The sequence below is a fragment of the Panthera onca genome, chromosome A2 (genome assembly GCF_046562875.1).
Source record: "Panthera onca isolate mPanOnc1 chromosome A2, mPanOnc1 haplotype 2, whole genome shotgun sequence".
NCBI lineage: Eukaryota > Metazoa > Chordata > Mammalia > Carnivora > Felidae > Panthera > Panthera onca.
This window is the reverse complement of record NC_138340.1, coordinates 75,700,655-75,724,905: the sequence shown is the minus strand read 5'-3', so window position 1 is coordinate 75,724,905 and position 24,251 is coordinate 75,700,655. Positions and strand designations below refer to the sequence as shown.

The window sequence follows — 24,251 nt, the reverse complement described above, 5'->3', positions numbered from 1 at the left end:
TTTATATTTATATAGATATTGAAAATATGGGCACAATTTTATTTTTTTAATATTTATTTATTTTTGAGAGAGAGAGAGCTTGAGCAGGAGAGGGGCAGAGAGAGAGGGAGACACAGAATCCGAAGCACACTCCAGGCTCTGAGCTGTCAGCACAGAGCCTGACGTGCGGCTAGGAATCACAGACCCTGATATCGGGTGCTTAACCAACTGAGCCACCCAGGCGCCCCTGGGCACGATTTTAGAAAGGGCACAAAGGGAGATTTGTGTAAAAGCTTTTCAGACAGTGGAATGGGTATGGCTGGAAGAACCACAAAGTGTTCGGTCCTGGCACACTGCTCAGGGTTACAGGTAAATATTCTTTCATTCTTCTGTATAACATAGGGAGGGGAGGTGGGCAATGCAGGGGCGGAGGCCAGGGGCTGGTGCTGGCCCAGAATGCTAGGATTCGGTCCCAGTTTGGACACAAAGGGCAGCGGGATCCTTGGAGAGGTAGGTGACTGTTTCCCAGTCCTTGGGGGTAGTTGCTGCCTGAGCTCCCATGAATGACACTGACAAGGAGCTAACTTGCTAGAGCAACTGGGGGTCCCTGAGGGGTGGGCATGTTAGGTCCCTGTGGGATTTCTGTGCTGAAAGGTTTATAATGAAATTTGTGTGTCTTATTTATTTGATTCCAAAAATAAAGGAAAGGAATGGACCAAAATTTGATAAACTTGTCATTTTGTCAGAAGGTGATTCATACCGGGTATGGACATATTTAACCACACAAACATATCCAAGAATGTCATGAGCTGGGTTTGTGTTTTCTGAATCCAGGCTAGTAAATGTGCTCATTCTTCATTAGCCTTAGAGACGAAATTTTGCCTGAATGTGGGCAAACATCTTACAGGGATGTTTCTAGCCTGCTAGATCGAGTGAAAAAAAAGTTTCAAAGAATTTTCACAAAGGTGGTAAAAATGTTGGCAAATTAAGAGAAATTATAGATTTTGGTTTCCTTAGGGGTCAAGATCACAGGCACAAACAAATTCATAAATTGAAAAGTGACTTTCTGGTCTTCTTTTTTTCAACTGACCACATACTCAGTATAAATTCTAGAAATCCAGTGAAATAATGGTGAGACAGATATAAGTCATGAGGTGCTGAAAAATCTTTCTTAGAAGAATGTGGTGCAGAGAAAAATGTGGACTGTGATTCTGGATCTATCACTTTCTGTGTAATCATCCATTTCATTCCATCCATTTATTCTGTCAATGTAACAACCGTGTCAAGTGGATGTTGTGAGGACTGAATGAAATTAAGTATGGAAACAGGTACCACATAGCTTGGGATACGGTCAGCGATTTAAGAAAAGTCAATGCTACAGAATTCAAATTACCACCCACTGGATGAAATCAGGAGTATAGAAAACTGTATTAATTAGTAGCTAGTCTACACATTACTTAAGAACAATTAGTATCTACAGAAACACTTTCAATTTCTAACTCATCGTTACGTGTATCTAAAAATGATTGGATGTTCTAAGCATTACCTCAAATATTGTTAGCCTGAACGTAAGGTGATCTCTCATTTTCAGCAGAAATATCGAGATGTAAGATGGGACTATGTCACAACTTGGATGTATAAAATTATACTGATACACATATAAATCAAATACTCATTTAAAATATTTAATATCATGTTTGAAATATACCTACAAAGTAAAGATTATATCATTACAAACATCAGTTGAGAAATACTGCCTTTTTTGCCCTCACATTTCATTACCAATTTTCTTCAGACTCTTCACATGCATCTAAAACGTATGCTTTGTAGAAAATTGCTGACTAATCACAATGTCTGTTTTAGGATCCTCTTATGAGATCACTCGATATTTTATTGGAAAAGACAATTACAAAATAAAAGCATTTTTTTCCATTTATTCTGTCATTCTATATATGTACAACATAAACATAAAAGTATAGAGACTTAAGTCTCAAGTATTATTTACCTAAGCCATATTAAACTTCTTTATCTTTTAACCAGTGCTGCCTCTAAAGTAGCATTAACTGAGTTTATTTCAGGTTGATATCTTGTCCAAATTATATGTTTGATCAAAGTAAAGCACTAGAGGAATGTCTTTTAAAACGAGAGGTTGCCCAGGACTGACCTAATCGTAAGGCAGCCCCTGCTTCATGAGGCATAACTTCGGGAACAAAAGCTTCACCGTGTGTTCTGGCATTTCAGTGTGTTTGAATTCCACATGTTTTGTGTCTGTAGTGCAGAGTGAGATTAGCAAACATCTCCCATTTTTCATGTCACCTTCAAAATTAGACCTTACTCAACTATCAAGCTCTGGGACAGAAAGAGAAACCAGCTCTGGGTACCTGGGTGGCTTAGCCAGTTAAGCACCTGACTCTTGATTTTGGCTCACATCTTGATCTCAGGGTCATGAGATGGAACCTTGCATGAGGCTCTATATTGAGCATGGAACCTGCTCAGGATTCTCTCTCTCCCTCTCTCTCCCTGCCCTTCCCCTGCTTGTGTGCTCACGCACTTTCTCTCTGCATCTCTCTTTCTCCCTAAATAAACCTTTCGAAAAAGAAAAAGAAACGAGTTCTAACGCACCAACTATTTCTCATTCATTGATACTGCATATTTCCAAAATCAGTTTGAGAAGGCCTGAAATAAAATACGCAAGTACAGTTAGGCCACGAAATAAAAATGGAAGTCCAAAAGCACTAAGGAAAGGAGAAGGAAAAAAGGCCTGTGACGATCCAGCAAGAAACACAGGTACAGTTTTAAGTTCAATGTAGTAGAAAAATGTTGTGTAGTTGCATCCTTTTTATTCACTGAAAGGATGAAGCCCACCAAGTTTTCAGTTACGTTATGCTTCTCCCACCATAGAATTAGAAACAGACTTGAATGCCGGAGTCCTTTAGTAGGAATGTGAAGTGAAAGAGTGGGCATTGCCTTCCACGTCCATTTTATAAAATGAAGAAATGGTCTTTAAACAAATGCATTTCATTGCTACAACTGCATCATTGCTTTGGAAACCATGACATTTAGTGTCATTCACAGTTAGTGACCTTCAGCAGACATGGTCATGCAGGTGACAGTCTAGGGATCTAATGCGACAATAGGAGACTTGGAGGACCAGGCAAGCTGCCATCGATCTCGTCATTCCATCATGAAGGCCCATGGTGGGAGATTCTAGCCAAACTTGGGAGATTATTCTCTGGCCTCAGTTTCTCAACTCATAAGGTGGGATAACAGGATGTATTCAGTCAGGAGTCATATAAAAATTAAATGAGAGACTGTGAATAAAGTACTTGGCACGTTGTCTTACACCAAATGGGTGCTGGATGGAGATTGCCCCATTTCGAACCTAAAGGGAGAATTGTATCCAGTATGGATGGTGGTCTGTAGCCAATCATACTGACAGAGCAGAAATTCTCCAGAGGAGTCAGCTGTACTTGTAACTGCTCCAATGGGAATTTCCCTTGCTGTCCATGGATACACAAATAACTTGAATTTAGAGGTAGTTGCTTCTGTTTAATGGACTTTTCTTCCCTTACTTGGCAACAAAAATGAAATTACAGTGTGGGGATTTTGGTATTTTTGTAGTTCTTCAATGTACTTTAAAGTTTTTATTTATTTACTTATGTTGAGAGAGAGAGAGAGAGAGAGAGAGAGAGAGAATGTGAGCTGAGCGAAGGAGGGGCAGAGAGAGCAGGAGAGAGAGAATCCCAAGCAGGCTCCACACTGACAGTGCTAGGCTTGCCCGGGGGCCCAATCCCATCAAACGTGAGATTGTTCCCTGAGCTGAAATCAGGAATCAGAGGCTCCACTGACAGAACCACCCAGGTGCCCCATATATACTTTAAATATTAATCCTTTATGTTAATTGATATCATCTCTAACATCAACAAGTTTGGGCTTCATACTTTTTTTTTAGTAGAAAAACAAACTTTTAAAATAGGGTTAGAAAAAAACGTAGAAATATAGCTAAAAATATAGTTAGTACTTTTAAATATGCTTGAAAATTCCATAAATTTGAAAGTCTTATTCACATATGAAATAGCTATAATTATTTAATAAAAGAAAAATTAGGATAAAATAGAGGAATTTTGAATCAATATTAATATGCAGGTTTGAAATATCATACTTAATTGAAAATACGGTTGCATTTGATTAATTTATGTAGAATTCACACTGCTTCCTCTTAATAAAATATATAAAACTCAGGCAATTTACTTCTACTTTTTATTATGAATGTATATAAATGTATTGGATGAACTCATTTTGTAGACTGGTTTCTATTTTATGCACCATGGAAATGATTTTGACACTTCACTAAGTTTCAAAGAGAACGTTGAAAGAAAAACATGTAATATAATTACCCAAAATATAGGCACGAACCGTATATAACCAAGTACACAAGTTAATGCTCAGTTAACTATCACATTGAGAAAACTGTGAAAGTTCAAGATTCCTTCTATCCTGAAAAGAAGGAACTTCAGAAATCTAGCTAAGGAAAAGAGGCAGGAGGCAAGCATCGTGTCTCACCATTCGGACATTGAGCAGGTTAGTCATTTGATTTTCAAGTTCTTTACTATAATGAATCACAAATATTCCTATAAAAAATAAAACTTCCTAAGATGAAAGCTAGATTATTTAATGCATTGACTAGAGTCTAAAATTATGTAAATATTGTGTACAATTAAATCATTAACCTTGTTTCAAATAAGATAACTTTTTAAATTAAAATCCACATATATAGTTGGTGACACATAGAGTATCTTACTATTATGATCAATAAAATACTACTTGCACTATAAGCAAGATATACAAAGTTAGAGCAAATATATTACGGTCTCATTCTATATACAGCATGAGTAAAAACTCCTCATTGTTTGCTTGCTGATTTAGCATAAAAATTAGATTTGCTGCACAGACAGAAATTCTCAAGAATATTTTTTCCTTTTCTTCTCAAAGGAGAAGTCCAATTCTTTTCTTAGGAAGTTGCCAATAAAATTATTATTCTAACTCCAAACTAGTCCAAAATAAAAATGAGTAAAACATTTGTGTTTCAGTTGGAAATCAAACAGGAAAGTGTTCTACTATTTATAATTTCACTCACTAAATTAACAATAAATGTATAATCAAGTAACATTCCAACATTCAAGTGACATGCTCTTGACAACTCTGATGTTTTGATGTACTTTTTGACATTATGTCTACAGGAAACTCTAGAACCATAACTGTTAACATTATGCCAGTTGCATATGTTCAGCAGGTGAAATCAAAGAGAATTGTGGGGTACTCCAATAAGTTCAGCAGGCTTGTAGGGCAGATTCAAATTTGGGGGGAGATGCTAAGCGTCAAAGCTTAGTCTTCTGGTCATGCTTCGACTTCAAATGAAATTCCAAAATAAAATGTGCTTTTAGTAAACATTTCCTTAAAGAAAAACAAAGTTCTGAATAGTGAATTACTTGGTAAGATTAATGTAAGAGCATTTCTGAAAATAATCAGAAATTTTTTTTAAATAAAAAATTTGGAACTATTGCCACTTTGTCTCTAAATTAAAGGCATTGTAGATCATTTAGAGGTGCAGCTTTAAACATTGTCCTACTCAAAATCCTGACATGGTGCAGATGTGAGAGCAAGGTTATCTATAAGATCAGAAATCAAGGAGAACTCAGTATCAGAAGTGAGCAAGGGATCCTTATTTGAAGATAAAAAGTCAACTTGATAGATTTTCAAGTATGCCTAGAAATACATTCCCATTCAAACAAGTGACTGTATTGTCTAACAAAATTCCATGTTTTAATCCAGACTCTGCCACTTAGTAGTTGTGACTCTGAGCAAATTACATAACCTGTTGAACCTCTTTTCCCCATGGAAACTAAGAAAGTAAGCAACTCATAGCCCACTGTGGAGGAAAGGCCATTGTAAGCACTAACTCTATGGCAACTTTTCCTTCCTTTTACTATGTGTGGCAGTGGTTCCAAACCACGCAATGTTTGTGCTTCTCTCATAATAGTTTTATGCTATTCCATTTTCTCCCACAGATAAAAGTCCTAATGAGCACACTTCCCCCAAGCCCACGATTTTTCTTCCTTCACCTGCTGAAAGAAAACTTCATAAGGCTGGAACATATCTTTGTCTTCTTGAGGATTTTTTCCCTGATGTTATCAAGATAGATTGGAAAGAGAAAAATGGCAGAGCAATTCTGAAATCCCAGCAGGGAAACACCATGAAGACGAAGGACACATACATGAAATACACCTGGCTGACCGTGAGTGAAGAGTCAATGGGTAAAGAACACAAATGTGTCATCAGACATGAGAAGAATAAAGGAGGTGTTGATCAAGAGATTCTGTTTCCTTCAATAAACACAGGTATGTGCATGTACACATGACTGTAACCTCCCAGAACCCTATTTTTCCACAATGGAATACACATTTTCTGTCAAGAATTAATGGAAAACAAGCAAATAGAAATCCTTCCTTAGTGTTGTTGGTTTTAATGGTAGCAAAAATGTCCTGCTATTTCCCCATAGAATTAAAATAGTATGGGCTTTAGAACATACGAAGAAAAAGAAAAAGACTATGGCTCATTGTTATAGCCTTTCTCACCTGTTTATCACCCAAAAATGAAGGTCACAGTGATGTTTTTTTAGTGTCATTGAATGGATTAAATGAAACAATACACATAAAAACACCTAGCAACCCCACACACCATAAATGCTCAAAAACAGGGGGCACTTTTGATAATCTTACTTGATCAGGAAATAAGAATAATTATACATCTTTGAGGAATGTTCTACTCAGCAAAGTCCCTCTCACTTCAGTCCTGCTCTACTCAAAGTATAACCCATAAACAATGAGTTATAGGTGACAAAGTGCTGTTCATTTGATGGAGCCAGCTCGCAGCTCAACAAAAATAGTAATTTGGTTGCTGAGGTTTTAGTATGTTTCTCAGGTTTGAATTTTACACACCACCGTTAGGTGAAATTTGGTAAGTAAGATTGTGTGAGGCTAATCTGTACAAACATTCTTCCATGCTCCACAATGAACGTATTTCTACCCCTGGGAAATGCTGCCCAGCAAACACTTACTGCAGTACGAGCATGTGCCAGGCCTAGGAGGGAAGCAGAGCGGACCACTGTCCCAAGGAAGATCATTACAGTAGAGCGAATATACTTTTCCTAATCACTCAGGGTCACTCGTGATTCTGGCATGGTGTCCCAGAGGAACCCCATTGGTGCAGATGCTGGACATATTTAGACCATGTGGGCAGACAGCTGAATGTGCCCTGTGCCATGTGATCCAGCAGCTCTCTGGACTCAGAAGTCAAGTCCTGAGCATTGACATAATAGACCAAGGCCCCCGAGGGCCCACTGAACAGAATCAGTTTATACTTTTCCCTGTGGTTAACAAGCACTTTTTAAGCCACAGGGCAAAAGCAACAAGACATGTGATAGACTCAATATACGAGTTTAAAATTCTGAAGTCAGCCTTCGTCTTCTTGTGCCTGTTAGAAAGAAAACCACAGACCCACAATGGCAACAATTAGCTTAAACCCCAAGTCGCTATAGCAAGACTTAATACCACCTAACCGAAGTGCAATTGTGACCCCCGGAACAGTGACCTTTAACTAGTGGACATAGGAATTTCCCAGTCAGCACTAGGAAGTTTTCCTGATTGACTCCTACCATTCCCCTTTGGAGGGTGACCTTGCCTAAAACAATGGATTCTTTGCTAATAATTTCCTTTTCTCCATCCCTATTGTTGATGGCGTTTCCTTTTCTATAATCCTAGAGGTCCCCTCTACGTGCTAGATGGGTTGCTGCCTGAGTCATAAGTCACTTGATTAATACAGCCATTAGCTCTTTAACATTTAGTTGGTTGAAATTTTGTCCTTTAACAGATTTGGTGGCAGCGACAGGATCTGAAGTGGACATCCACGGGCATTTAGAGACAACGCGAAACACAAGGGTGGTAACTGTGAACCCTTGGAGTTCACTATATTCCTCACCGTTTTCAAGGGCTATAGGTGAGTTCTTCCTGGTTCTGAGCTCCACTCTCTTTGCCTTCAGTCTCCTGATCTAATTGGCCTTCACTTCCAGGGTGGGTCAGCTTGGGCTGGGAGAGGGTTATGCCCGGAGCCCAAGTTGAGCTGGCATATTTGGAGCCCAGCTGAGCTGGCAGAAGCGTCCACCAGGAGCCAGGCCACTAACCTTTCAGACCACAGTTCCCGAGGTGGAAACCTTAGCAGGGTTCCAGGAGAATTGTTGGTGGTACACACAGAGCCTTCTTGTGGGAAGAACAAAGTAGCATCTCTTAGACACCCCCCCATACACGAAGGTGCACATAACTGCTTTTCTGGTTTTGTGGAGATAAAGGCTACTGCTAACAGGGATCGCAGAGATGGAAAAAGCCACAAAATCGGCGGGCACAGGTCACACATTTAAAGGCTGTTAGAATGAAAAAGAATGAAATCTTGTCATTTGCGACAACATGGATGGCACTAGAGTATATACTATGCAAAGCGAGATAAGTCAGACAAAGACAAATATTGTATGATTTCACTCATTGGTGGAATTCAACAGAACAGATGAGCATAAGGGAAGGGAAGGGAAGGAAAAATAAAATAATATAAAAACAGAGGGGGAGGCAAACCATAAGAGACTCTTAAACACAGAGAACAAACTGAGGGTTGCCGGAGGGGAGGTGGGGGGGGGGGGATGGGCTAGTGGGTGATGGGCACGAAGGAGGGCACGGGATGAGCACCGGGTGTTACATGTCAGTGATGAATCACTGGGTTCTACTGGAACCAATGCTACTATGTGTTAACCAGCTTGAATTTAAATTAAAAATAATAATAATAAAGCCTGAGGAACAATAAGCAAACAAACAAACACTGTTAGAATGCTCACCGTCTCAGGAACACTCCCCTGATAGTACAAGTTGCCCAGGGGATGGGTCGGATCAAGCACTAAGTCACCCATCAACCTCAAGAAAATTTCCACGCAAAGAGCTAGCTACTATGTAAGACACACGCAACCGCAACTCAGGGCACATCCCTTTTAAGTGTTAGTTTGGCGCCAAGAAGCCCAAAGTTTTAGCTAACGGGACCCTGAAACTCTAAAGACTCAAGTCCACCACCTTCTGGTGTACCTGCTTATTTTACTAACAGCTATAGTCCGGGAACGTACAGATATCTAGCAAAAATGGCAAAATCTTACCACGCTCCTTTGTGTCCTGTGGAACTGGCTTGGTAACCATCATGTCGGAGACCCCAAAGTAAGGTGAGACACAAAAACGCCTACACCTCATTTGCGGCTACTTATGAATGGACGGAAGTGTGGGTTAACTCCATTCAAGTCTAGGGTCCCCTGCTGCCAGCCCTCAGGGGAATTACGGCCTAGAAATACAATGGCCATAATTAGGAACATTCCAATTAGATAAGGTCATTTAAGAATTTCCAACTAGGTAAGATCATTTAAGAAGTGCCCTTAAAAGCAAGGGTATTCAAATTAAACAGAATAGGAACACCTCCATTAATTGGCAAGGAGAAGGTTTGAAAGGTTTAAAATGCCAAAGTAATTTCAGGTGCCTGGGTGGCTCAGTCAATTGAGTGCCTGACTCTTGCTTTCAGCTCAAGTCATAATTTCCAGGTCATGGGCCCCGAATTGGGCTCAGCACTGGGCATGCAGCCTTGCTTAAAAATTTCTCTCTCCCTCTGCTCCACTACCTGCTTCTGCTTTCTCTCTCTCTCTCTCTCTCTCTCTCTCTCATTACAAATAGATGAAAGAAAGAGAGAGAAAGAAAGAAAGAGAGCCAAGTTAGTTTCATTGAAACATTGATTGCAAAAGGCTATGGAAAATTAAAGATGGAAGAGGTACCCAAAACAAAAGGCTGACATAACTCCTCCTTCTCCTCTCTTTGCTCCTTTGAAAACTGATTTCTAGTCGGAAATGTTTTCCCACTCAAAAAGACTACACAGCCATAAAGAGGAATCTGCCAAATTAAAGGCCTTACAGACATCCCTATCTCTACCTTCAAAGGAGGGCCCCCAATGAGACCTTCCCAGGGATGATGAAACTAGATGATTTTCTGGTAAGCCACCCTCTTAAACAGCAAAGTGCAAATTCTGGTAAATACTGGGGCCTGCAGATGAGGTCCTGAAAAAACTGCCAGAAGCTAGCGAAGGGCGGAAATTCAGCAGAATCAGTTTCTTCTGAATCTCTGCCCAGTGCTTGGTCAGAGAGGATAAGAAAATTTCCTGTTGTCCCACCCTTTCCAAATCCACACCCATTGCTTATGGATCCTTTCTCTCCCAGAGACAGCCGTTGCCTCCTTGCTGGTATCATCCTGCGTCACTGCTCTTAGCTCTCTGCCTGCCTGGGACATGCGGCTGTGGGTTCCCTTCCTCTGGCTGTCACTGTGGGTGATCCTGGATCTGGGGAGGGTAGTATCCTTAGCTCCCTCTCTGGGGACCCATCTTACACCCAAGGGGAGTTATTCCATCTGCCAGGAATACTTAAAACTGAGGGAAAGAAGCACCCAGAGGGAAAGAAGCAAATTAAAGCTCATGAGCTTGGATAGGTTCGGTCAACCTGTGATGTCATTTCACAAAAATCCAAGTCTTTGAGACACTGAGAGCAGGTGTCTTGACAAATGTGAACAGAACTAGAAACGCAGCTCTTGGGTCAATCCAGAGTTCCCCTGTCCCTTCACCCAACCCCACACTTCTCCTAGTTCCAGAAAAGGGCTTATAGATGGTTGGCTTTAGGAAAGCAAAGTCCTTCTTGCAGGAACCTGCATTCTTTCTCTGTCCTCAAAGTGATCCATGTGATCGCGTCTTTTAAATGTAAACACAGCCCACAAGTGCCTGGGACTGAGGGAAACTAAGGGAAAGAGGCCTTTTTAAAGTACAAACTGCTAAAGGGCTCCTGTGCCTAAACCCTGGCTCAGTGTCCTTCGTAGTTCCCGGGACACATACAAACCTTAACACTTTCTCCATAAATGTCTCCATAAATGTCAGTGACTCCAGGGTCTTTGCAGCAATCTGTGTGTCCACAAATACACGTTGTCAACGTGAGATATTTTTCTCTCTGGACGGTATTGTCAAAATTAGTTTGCAAAGAGCTCCATTTCTTTGGTTTGAACTCAAGCACTTTCAAGGATTGGGCATTCTAAACATCTCAGAAAGATAGAAACTAACCAAATGTGTTTCGACTTCACATGATCTGGGCAAATATTTGGTTGTTGGTTCAGTAAAATAGGAATGTCTTTAGAGTTATCAGCACTAAAATTAAAACTTTCACGTGTCTGGGTTTACTAAAAATCGAAAAAGTAGGTGTGATCTCTGTTACAAAATGTTAAAGAAAATAGCTTGGGAGAATGATGGACTTTGTTGTCTCATAAAAGTTTTACGGGTAATCTCAGCAAAACTGCTAAGAACCAGTAAATTGAATACACGTAAATAAAGTGAAAAATTTTAAATGCATTTTTAAATAGTCTCCCAAATCTTTTCGGTAACCTAAAACATTAATGTTTTGCTGAGTTAGGTCAAATGTTAAGTTACACTCTTAAATATCTAGATCATTTCCCAGTAAGAAAAAATATCAAATTATTAGTTAATTATTAGTTAACTAATTGTTAGTTAATTCGTTAATTATTAGGTAATAAACATAGGTTTATCTACTTTGGGCTTCTTTATTGCAGAGAAACTGAAGATAAATTTGGGACTGTTTGTAAACGTATTTTGTTTATGTTTTGCTGGTTAACAGTTCATAATTGCTTGCATTTTGTTTTTATTAAAAATGAAGTTTTCTAAGAGTTAAAAATTTTAACAGGTGTAATTAAACTAGTGGAAATGATAAGGGAAACAACTCAGAATGTGAGAAAATTAAGATGTGTATTTTTAGTAAGAAAAAGTTTCAATAACCGATATAGATAGATAGATAGGTTTTTTTTTTAAAGTTTATTTATTTGGAGAGACAGAGATAGTGAGCAAGTGGAGAAAGGGCAGAGAGAGAAGGAGAGAGAGAATCCCAAGTGAGCTACGTGCTGTCAGCACAGAGCCTGAAGAGGGGCTTGATCTCAGGAACCCTAAGATCATGACTTGAGCCAAAATCAGGAGTTGGATGCTGAACCAACTGAGCCACCCAGGCACCCGTGAAATATATTTTTTGAAGGGGAAAAAGGATTTTCTCTTAAACAAGCCTGGTTATCTAAAGAGGGCAAACTCAGGACAATATCTGAATGTAAAAGAAAAAGTTGTAAAAGGTTTACAGAAAGGGGATGTTTAGAAAGGGATGTTATGTGTGATCAGGACCGACTAAGATTGGAATGAAAAATTTTCAAATCCCTAAGTTACCAGGTACAGCATTACAGTTTGGTTTTCTCACTGTCAAAGGACAAGGGTTTTTTTGGGGTTTTTAGGTTTGTTTGTTTTCTTTGGAGTTTTGGTCTGCTTAAGTCTCTTTGACCTGGAACATTCCAAAGAATTTGCTGAACTAATTTGCCTTATTTGATATGTTAAAGCACATGGGAACCATTGTCAAATAAAAATTCAGACTAAGTTTTCTTTATGTTGCATTTATAAGATTGGGGCACATGTAGCTAAAGTCCATGTGGTTCTCCAAAAAATGTCCCTCATTGCCAGACTTCGTTGTCCTGATGTCATTGTAACATGGCACAAGTCACTTCTGAATCATAGAAATTAAAGTGGGAAAACAACATCAGTGTATTGAAGAAAGAGTCTGGGCTAAGGGAAAAACCAAGACAATCACCTGGTTCCTCCTAGCTCCTTGGCAAACCCCATTTTCTTGGTTTTTGTTTTTTCATTTCTTCATCCACCATAGGGCATTTAGATGACTGCATTCACCTAAACAAGGGTCCGAGACTTCATACTCTAACCAAACATGAAATCCTTTCTACCTCTTTTCTTTTCCATTGCTCTGGCAATGGCCTGGAAAGATAACACCCTCACCTGTATCTCCCCGGTCATGGCCAAGGTGGGATAACCTCTGGAATTTACAACACCTTTTATTTTAGGCTAGGAGAAAATCTAACCCTGCTCCCAGCATTCCTTAAGCTAAATAAACCATCTCATTGGTCCAATGCCCTAAATATACATTCTGAGTTAGAAGGGGCCTAATGACCAGTATTCACTCCTTTGGCAGAGCCCTACTTCCCTGGTTGAGGATACATGTAAATGAGATTTGATCAAGACCTTCTCCTTCATTCTTAAAATCGTTCCAGAACCTCTTGCTAAAGCAATGGCTACTCAACAAAAATCGTTAGACTCTGATGAAAGTAATTCTTGAAAATAAGACAACCCTTGATGATCTCTTAGCTGAGCAACGCTGAGTCTGTGCTGTAGCCAACACTGCTTGCTATACCTGGATTAACAGTTCTGGGGAAGTTAAAACTCAACAACATCAGGTCACTGAGCAAGCCACTTGGTTTAAAAGAGTGACTCCTTCAGCAGGGTCTTTATTACTTATTTGATGTTAATTGCTTTGAGTCTTGGGAAGGATGGCTTCCAATTGTACTCGAAACATGGGGAATTATCTGGTTTATAGTAATGATACTAATCTGCCTGGTGCATGGTGTTCTCTCAAATTCTTTAAATGCAACAGCGCTGGTAACCTACCAACAAATGATCTCTCTAGAGATTATTAAGAACATTAAAAACAAACAAACAAACAAAAATAAAGGGAACAGCATGACCAACTGAAAAATTGTAAACTTGAAGTGGTTACCTGCGAACATCACAAGAGTGAATATTTCAAAGAGAAATACGAAGGCTGTGCGAACTTCAGAGCAGTTGCTGAGAGTGGTGTTAATGCCTTCTATTTTAATGCCATCTAGCACTTAAGCTAAGAGTCTGATCAAAAGAAGGAGTTATTAAAAAGAAAACCACAGGCTCAAAAGTGACCTCACTTAGCTTAAGGCCCTAAACCAGTATACCAAGACTTCATACCTGCCCAACCCAGTTTCAGCACCCAGAACTGTAGCCTTTAACCAGGGCATGGAATTTCCTGGTCCTCACTAGGAAGTTTACTGATTGACACCCTCTGTTCTCCTTAGGAGGGTGACCTTGCCTGAAACAATGGATTCTTTGCTAATAATTTTTTGTCACTCCTCTCTTTCCTGTAGCCCTTTGGAGCTCCCCTTTACTTGCTGGATAGAATGCTGCCCTATTCATTAATGCATCGTTTAATACAGCTGGTTAGATCGTTAAAGTTTGTTTGGTTGAATTTTTGTTATTTCACAGATTCTTAGTTTATCCAATGATCAAATCAGGATCAAACATTTACCTTTTACCTGGGCTGTGATGAAGAGCAAATGAAATTATCTTGATGACAATCCTTGCTGTTGGAAACATGACATGAATGAATTTATTCATATATTTATTGTATTTACTTATACCTTTGCCTGAAACACACTAAAGTAAGCTCACACAGTCACCCCTAATTTTTATTCCTACAGCTAAGACACAGAGAGGCAGCAAATGAGGTAAACGTAATTTTAATGTAAGCATTGAGCTGAAGTGGCCTGTAACGTTTTGATTTTTCTATTGGTCGGAGAGAAGTAAATCATATAGTAAGTTCCCTGTTAATGACTATGGTAAGGGCGAAGTTCCTGGTTATGACATGTCTTACCTGGCATTATTTCTGCAATGAGTGTCTCCCAAGGTCTTCTCATAGCAACAAGGCTAATGGGGCCTTTCTATTAATGCAAGTCTACAGCAGATTTCTAGTGCTGTTTCTTGTACGTTTTTGTTTGTTGTTTTGTTTTCAATAAAAGCTTACATATGTATATATATACATGAAAGCACAAAACAGGGAAGTGATTCTGAAGAGAGACGAAAACTCACGTGGTCCATGTTTTCAACCGACCTGCGTTGAGAAAGAGCACCTAGGACACACAATTTTTATATGAAAATTGTTACCTTTCTGTCTTTACGTCAATCAGTGTGTGGTGATGAGATTTTTATTTATCTTTTTTGAAGTTTTTTATTTTCATTCCAGTTAGCTATACAGTGCTATATTAGTTTCAGGTGCCCAATAGGATGAATAAACTCACTGTATGGAAAAGAAAGAGACTATTAAGTGACTTTAAAGTCAGCTCTTGAGGATCTTTTAACATTTAACATAATTATACTAACATTTTCCTTCTTGGGATTTACCACGAAGCGTATCCCACAAACCCATTTTTTTTTAAGACCGCACAAAGTTAGATTGTGTGGAGTGCATAAAATTGTACCCCAGAACCATGTGTGTGTGGAAAAAGTCACATTGAGCAGAAAGAGGATAAATCAGGATAACCTTGCAACTCTCTCTTCCTGCATCCAAGCGTCCATGGTCTTTTCAAGGAATTTTGTCTTTGTATGTATGTGGGCTTTTTTTTTTTTCTTTTACCACTCTAGATAAATACAGCCCTCATTTTAGGTTTTATGTATTCAGACAGCTATCAGTGTGAATTGACCTGTCATTCTATCCTTGCAAAGAAGTGAGCTGAAATGCTGAGTTTCTGTAATAAAAATATTCTTTTGTTAGGAATCATTAAGATACTGGAAGAGGTGATGTCTGAGAGCCCACAATGGGGGAGTTATGTTCTATTTCTATGGATTGGTTTACAAGGAACTTTCCTCATGCTCTAGCTCATGGAAACCCCTGAAATCATCGTTTTGAGTACTGGTTCTGTCAGTAAAGGGTAGGACTCTTGGCAAGTTACTTGGACTCTCTACAGTCTATTTCCTCTTGTCTAATGTGGAGTTTGCCAACTTCCACTCACGTCAGTGTCACTGGGGGTCAGATGAGATAGTGCATGCGAACCTTTCACATAGTGCCTGGCACAGTAACAATCACTCAATGTGTATTGGTTTTCACTAGGATTGCTGCCATGTTCACAAACACAATCACTCTCAAAACTCATGTACAGTAATTGGGGATACTGGGGCATATCAGATTTGAACAGTAGGGCTGCTTTCTTTAGTTTAGATGAGAAATTTGTCTAGACTCCTTACAATATGTAAGATTCTGTTGTGGATTCTAGGGTTGGAAAAATTTATCTGGTAGCAATCCTTCAGGTCACCAGTGGGTGCTGAGTACTGTATAGCAGTCACTTTTTTTCTGGTTATTTTTCCATTCAACAAGTATTTATAGAACATCTACAGTGGGCACTGTGCTACGAGCTAGGGGAAGAAGGAAAACAATGATCTTAGACATTACCTTCCAGTAGTGACAAAAAAAAATGCATCATTCATGAACTTCAACAGCTTCATGTGCAGAAACACAATATATGAATTGATTTGCTGAATTACATAGAATCAGACCAGCCATTTCTGGAATTTGGGGGCTCCTATTTATAATGACTTTCTCCTCTCTGATGGAAAATTCTATCTATCTATCTATCTATCTATCTATCTATCTATCTATCTATCTTATTCATCTATCCATCCATCCATCTATCCACAACACAGACACATGTCAAATAATGGATATGAACAATCAAGTAATACTTGCTCTCATTTCTTGTAGATCTCACTGTTATTAACTCTGCAAAAGCTTCTCTGAAAGATGAAAATGGTAAGTTTTTTCATGTTTGCTTTTTAAAAAGAATTGTTTTCATGTTTATTTATTCCTGAGACAGAGAGAGACAGAGCACGAGTGGGAGAGGGACAGAGAGAGAGGGAGACACAGAATCAGAAGCAGGCTCCAGGCTCTGAGCTGTCAGCACAGAGCCTGATGCGGGGGAACTCACAAACCGCGAGATCATGACCTGAGCCGAAGTCGGTCGCTCAACCGACTGAGCCACCCAGGCGCCCCTCCATATGTTTGCTTTTATGTTATGCTATAGAATTTTTTCCTTCTGATCAACTTAACTGTTGAACTTCCCTGACTTCAGGTAGAAATCTCACAATGGCTGGATCTTGCAAAATGGACTAAGTGACAATTTAAGTCAGTCCATCATTTCCCAGGAGTCATCATCACATAGTAAATGCTTGTATGGGAATGAGAAGAATATAAATTAGGGGTGCAGCGAGGGCCTGTTAAGTCTTTCAGCAACGGACTTCACTCATTTCTGTGGTCGCTGCTTCTACTGACCGAGGAAAACACGATATCAAGTGGCTTCTAGATTTTTTTTGAGTCTTTGTTCTTGCTCATAGTTAATAACATCAACTGACACTGAGAGATTGTTGTAGAGAAGACTCTGTGTGTACCGTCACTGCATTTTGTTTAATTCACTTAATACTCACCCATTCTGTTCCTATTTTACACATGAGGGCAATGGACTAAAATGAACTAAGTCCCTTGAACCATGCCACACAGTGAGGTCTGAGACTTCAACCCAGGCCATCTGAATCAAGAGCTCATACACTTACTAAGATTGCATTCTTCCTGTAACTCCAAAGCCAAGGTCCTGAGACAGCTGCACACATTGGGAGGAGATGTGAGTGCAGGGCTTCAAGTGCCACAGACTGGATTTTAAACCCAGTCTTTTCACTTTTAGTTGCATGAATATGGGTACATTATTTAAGTTTTCTGAGGCAACCAGGAAAAACACAAATAACACCTAACTCAGTTGTTGAAGACATAGGCCACATATGTGGAATGTCTAGAATAGGGTATCTCATTTAGCTGGTACATTGTAAGTACGGTTTCTGGCCCTTTCTCCCCACGTATGTACCACAAAAGTGATGAGGAGCATTGGCTCTAGTTCTGCCGATCTGCCCTCCATGTCCAATATCAAGGGGCCCCTGGACCTTAACTAACTATTACTTGACGAAAGGTAAGGAGTTGTGAGCACATCACCACTTGAGGTCCCTTCCACACCAGGGGGGAGTGATTCTGGAGCTCTGAACCTCTGGAGATATAGCCGGTAAGGGAAATTTCCACAGGAACCAACAGCCTTGTGGTTCATGGAGTAGCCAGTCTGTCCCACCATCACTGATATCAATTATTTCTTGACATCATATATTTCCTTCTAAACTTCAAAAGATAATAAAAGCTGCTGTCTTAGAACATCATAGCTACAATGAGAGATATTCAAGAAGGACAGGCAACTAAGCCATGAACTCCTCAAGTTTGAGAGAATTTGTATTAAACCCTTTCTTCCATGTGATATTATGCCCTCTTAAGAAAAACCTCTCACCCACCCCACTATGAACCCTACCAAATTTCCATGGATTCCTAGGAATCTGACTCAAAGTACAACATGTAATGGCTAAGATGCTTAAATCAACAAGTCAACTTTATATTTATTCTTAATTATGTGATGTCTTTGGCACTTATTACGTGTAGAGATGCAGAATTACAGAGTGGCTGAGAATATGTGCTTGAATGTCATGTTTCTGGGACTTACTAACAGTATAACATCAGGCAAATGCCTTCTTGGTCCTCAATTTATTTGTAAGGGGGGAATGAAAATATAATCTCATAGGTTATTTAAAATTAAATAAGATCAAAGCTTTGCTTGTACAGCTCTCAAATAAGTGCCAGGTGGATGTGGTTAATGGATATTGGCTATTATTCTTACTAGAGATGTAGTTGGGGTGAAGAAGGGCTAAAAGCTATTTTATCACCAATGCTTTTTTCCCATTGGATTCATTCATTTAAAATGATACTTTACCTTTAATACTTAGAATGTTCTGATTGAATTTCAGAGAGTTTGTTGAATGACATGACCTGCAAGCTGGATTCCTGGTTGTCCTGGTGGCAGTGGTAGTGCTGATGGGGGTGTAGATGTTTACTGTCAGGTTGTGATGGTGTGGGGGTGTCACTTCAACCCAGGTCGTCTGAAATGTATAATGTCACCCACCCTCCCATTAATAAGTCCTTGCCTTTCAAAACAACAGGTGAAACTAACCGATGGCTTCTTTTAGACCCCCTGCAGCTGCAGCTCGTGAACACCTCTGCCTACTGCACCTACCTCCTCCTCCTCGTCAAGAGCATGGTCTACACCGTCATCACCGCCATCTGTCTGCTTGGGAGAGCGGCACTCTGTGACAATGGGAAGAGTTCCTGACCCGTGGTGGCACAGGGTCCATGTTTCTCCATTGACTGTTGTCACTAAAAGTGTCTGCTGTGGGTCTAGCGGGGCTTTCTTTCTGGGTGGTTCATTTCAGTTCACACGTTGTCTTTTTCTATGTGTCATCATTGCAGAATGGGTTTGCAAACTCCTGGGCAAACAGGAAATGTCACTCTGCACCAAGAACAGACTCTGCCATGAGTCAGGGGTGGGGCCAGGGGGCACCCACAGGGGCTTCAGCACTGCTCTCTCCTTCACGTCCACCAGCTCGTCAGCCACCCAGCACCCTCGCCTCTGAGTACAGCCGGCGTGCAGCTTCCATAGCGGCCCCTGGGGCTCTTTATACAAATAACTGCCTGGAGGCCTTTTATTTTACATACATGGAAGCCTTCATCCTTGCTGCCTGAACTTTGTGCTGTTTTTCATAATAGGCACAATAAAAACAATCAAAAGCCTACTTTTGCCTCTGTGGACATTCATTTGGTCAAATCTAACTGAGAGTCCAAAGTAAGGGACAACATGGCAACTGAGCCTTCACATTCAGCATTGATGTAATCATGGTCAATTCCACATTTCAAATTCTTTCCCTGAGAGAGTCCTTGTGATGCCTTCTTTGGGGCACTGGCCCCAGGGGAGCCACAGCCAGCGAAGGTGTCAGGTTATTTCTCTTTCCAAGGGCAGCAGATTCAGACTCATTTGATTTGAGACGCTCTTGTGATGACAGTGTAACATGTCATGTGACTGGCATGTTCTCAGACCTGGGCCTGTATCTCCCGTGCACCATGTTTCCTGATGTCACAAAAACCCCATGAGAGCTGCACTAACACCGGAAAGGGAGGGTGGTGCAGGGGTTAAGTGCTTGAACTCTGAACCCCACATGCCTGAGTTTAAATCTTGGGTCTATAAGTATTTGAACTCCCTGTACCACAATTTTCTCATTTGTAAAATGGAGTTAAAGTGACCCGTCTCCCAGAGTTGTGTGGATGAGATGAGTTTATTATCGTGGGTGGCAAGTCCACAACAGCATCTACCGTAGGCGGCTCTATTAGAAATAATAGGTGACCTACGCTGACGTGCACACACATCAACACGTGTGTCACACCTTTACATGTGTGTGTACATTTCTACACACATGGGTGTAAAACAAAATGTCCATTGTATGGTAGGTGGGTAAAGTAAGTGATGGTATATTTTTCTATTTTTGTTAATGAATGCAAGTAAAGTATAAACTTTTATATATTAGAGTTAGAATAATGTCTCATTGAAAATTGAGAAGGATATTTTGTTTATTTAGAATCAGCTTCACTTGCTGTGAAACAGGTGTTTTGGAGACCAAGTAGAGGTGGAAACAGCACAAGACGCACCAGATACCAAAAGGAGGAAATTTAATTCCCATCCACTTCTTCATTTTCAGGAATTTCATTAGGCTTTTTTTTTACACCAAATACCTGGGCCTCTACTTAGAGACCTGGAACTGATCTGCAACTGTTTCTGTGTGTGGAAAGCACAGAGGCAAAGGGGAGACTAGCAAATGACCCAGAGCCGTGTGGGCTGATTTCAGGGCCGGGCACTCCTAGCCAGTGTCCCCTGTGGCTTCCAATCCTCAGCCCCTCCCTTCCCCAACCCCATCTGGGCAGCCCTGCGGGCTCTGCTCTGCACTGGCAGGTGCAGAGAGGGGGAGGGCGGTGGTGCAGGGGACAGTGTGGGGGGCAGGAAGGGGCTGGTGTTTTGTTTTCTCAGGGTTTTTCTGGTCTATGTGCTCTGTCAAATGTGGTTGATTCGTGGAAAAGGCTTGAAGTCAAACCGGCCCCCACTGGTTGGGACTGTGCAAGGTGTAGTAGGTTTTGTCAGATAAAATAAGGGCAGTTAGACCACAGCCAAGCTTGCTCTTTTCCACAAGGCCACGGCTAATGAAAAGAAAATATCCATCTGCACACGCGTAGGACTGCTGTCAAACATACTCCTAGGCTATGGTCGAGGGGTTCCCCCATTTTATACCAAGCTCATTCCAAGTAGCTGCTTCATGAGTTGGGAATTGTATGACCAGGACTGTTGAGACGCTGCACCTTCAGTCCAGTCTGATGCCTCTGTTCTGCGGGGAACAGCCCACAGACTTCTCGTAGCCCCAGTTAATCCTGACATCTACCAAGGATCTGCGCTTCTCCCTGGCATGTGATTTCCTCAGGTGGTACTTTCCATCTCATTTTGTCAGTGCAGACAGGGGGACACAAGACCCGGGCACATGACACTGTTAGCACAGGTAGAGTGTAGACAGGCAACAGGGAGGGACTTCTTTCCTCACAAGAGCTCAAGACATATGGAGGCCCTTAGTCAACTGCATAATTGAATGTCATGTTCTGAATCATTTAAGTCCCTCCACAGGGACAAATGACTGGAGAGTCAAGCTGAGCACGGCTCAATAGAAGACATGCACGGGAGGTAAAAGTGTGCTGGGGGTTGAGCAGAGGAGGGCTGTGCAGCCACATGAGCACAAACAGCAAGCATCCCCACCCCAACCCATCCCAAGCACAGTACAGACAGGGTGCCCTGTCCTGGGATCCAATGTGCCCAGTGCCTGGGGAAACAAAACTCTATTGCTGAGATCACAGACTAGGCTTCTACAGATGGAATTCATGGCACGTTCACACCATAGACTTCACTCAGGCCAAATCCCAGGTGATCCTTGGCTTCTGTGAACACGGGCTGCTTGCTACTGGTTCAGCGAGCATGTGCGGGAGAGAGCTCTGTCTCAGCTAAATTATACACCGACACCCAACTCAGGCATCTTCAGTGGGCCTAGTGTATATGTGGCTCCCCTCCTGACACTGGATATTCTAAATGTGACCACACCACTGGATTCTTGAGGTTTGAGTCTCAAGACCATAATCTGAGGACTCTCCTGACTTTCTCCACCTTAAGAAACTCTTTCCAGTTATGCTTCAGCCTCCCAAACCCCTCCTGATGGCACTTCTGTCATTTGGTCCATTCTCAGAACAAACACAGACAGAGCTGATCTGACCTGTACAAATGCACATTTTGACCCTGTCATTACATTCTGTAGTCATTTCTTCAGGAAATATCTTTGACTAGCTAATACCTGTTTCCATTATGTACATTTTCCCTCTAAAACTAAAAAAAAGTGTCTGAGAGTAGAATAAAAATTAAATAATTATTATATTTCCATGAAATATATTGTATCCATTTAAAATTATATTTATATAGTTGTTTAATGTTTATTTATTTTGAAAGAGAGAGAAAGAGAGAGCAAGAGCGAGGGAGGGGCCGAGGGAGAGGAGAGAGAGAATCCCAAGCAGGCTCCGAACTGTCGGCACAGAATTCTATGTGCGGCTCAATCTCCCAAACCCTGACATCATGACCTCAGCTGAAATCACGAGTTAGACACTTAATCGACTGAGCTGCCCAGAAGCCCCCGTAAGAGGCTCCTCTAAAGCAGGGCTGGCTCATTAGGCTACTGGCTAAAAACTACACGGAACAGGAGTCTGTGTTTCTGCTGTCCTGGGACTGACACACCGCTGATTGGCGCCTGGGGGACAAGAGGGCATCTGGGGCTGCTCGCCTGCTCTTGACTTTCCTTCTCCAGCGCCCAGGGCCGTGCCGGCACTTAGTAGATTTACAACTGTGGAAGGAAGGAATGAGAAGCAGGGAGAAAGAAAGACATCAGAGTAACCAAAATTTAAAGTGTTAACATTTTCCCTTATAAAGGAGTGGTTTGAATTTTAATATCCTAGAGATTTGAAAAATTGTTAGATGTGCTCTGAGAGGCTATATAGGTGGTTGCTTTGCAGGTTTGCGTGTGGGTCTAACCATGTCCTGTTCACCTGTGTGCTCCGTGGAAGGATGAGGAAGCACAAGCCTCTGTCAGACGACGGGGTTGAAGGTGTCACGTGTGGTCACGCAGCAGAAGTGAACCAGTCGTGATGCTGAGGAAAAGCTACTTTGTCACCTTCTAAGTCATAGGGACACTGAGAATGAAGACTTTGTATAATATATAATCTGTGCTAAGCAAATCTAGATGGAGGCATGAAATTGGAATCTGACACCTTCTGAAAGTAACCAGCACACAGGCTGGATTGTCTGGGCCAGTCTGGCTAAGTCCTGTGTCCCCAGGTACTTATTGTTAGAATGCCTCTGAAGTGTTCTTACTTTAATGATCAGTTATAAACCCACCCTCTATATAGTCAGTAGATTTGAAACACAATTTTTCTTTTTTTTTAATAAAAATTTTGAAAAGTATTAAAACATCGTAGTTGAGGATATTACCTAACCCGGATTTAAAAAAAAAGAAAAAACAAGCAAACCGGTTTAGTGAGGTATAATCTTGCACAGCACTAATATCATCCGTTCTAAATGTGTGATTGCATGGTTTTTAGTCAATTTATACTTTTTAAACCAACATTAGCACTACAATATAATTGTAGAGCAACTTTATTATCCAACAACTTTCTTTATTTACAGTTAATCCCTGCTGCTACTTCCAGTCCTAGATTAACCACTGATTGGCTTTCTGTTTTGTAAATTTGTCCTTTGCAGATAATTAATAGAAATTAAATGATACAATATGTATTTTTTTACATCTGGCTTCTTCTACTTACCATCATGTTTTTGAGGGTCATTCATGTTGTGGTGTGCAGAAGTAGCTTGTCCCTCTGTATTGCTGAATACTATTTCACTATGACAGCGTTTGTTAATTCACCGACAGATAGATACTAGAATTCTTGCCAATGTTTTCTGTTATGATCATCCTGCTAGGAACTTGGAAATGCATGTCTTTGGGGACATTTGTTTTTGTTTTTCTTAGATACCTGGGAGAGATTCCCTGGATCTTTTGGTGAGTTTCTGCTTAAGTAGTTGCCAGTGTTCTCCAAAGTTCACTTCGGTATATATATATATATATATATATATATATATATATATACACACACACACACACACATACATACATATATACATATGTATACATATGTATATGTATATATACATATACATATATGTGTGTGTATATATGTATATATATGTACATATACATATATACACATATATATACACACATATACATATATATACATATATACATATATATACATATATATACACATATATGTATGTATATGTATATAATATGGACTGTTACTCAGCCATAAGAAAGAAAGAGTGAGATTTTTCCATTTGCAACATGGATGGGCTGAAAGGCTTTAATGC

The 24,251-nt window shown here is 40.5% G+C and overlaps 1 gene segment (V, D, J or C); it reads left to right on the top strand.

Annotated features, from left to right (window-relative positions):
- Nucleotides 1-269: 269 nt before the first annotated feature.
- LOC132679060 (T cell receptor gamma constant 1-like) lies at nt 270-19,483 on the top strand (the record flags this gene model as incomplete). The annotated part of the segment is given in 5 exon segments: nt 270-348; nt 6,048-6,377; nt 7,909-8,034; nt 16,541-16,588; nt 18,886-19,483. Coding segments are annotated over 5 exon segments (726 nt in total), but the record flags the coding sequence as incomplete, so codon positions are not given.
- Between the last annotated feature and the right edge of the window lie 4,768 nt (nt 19,484-24,251).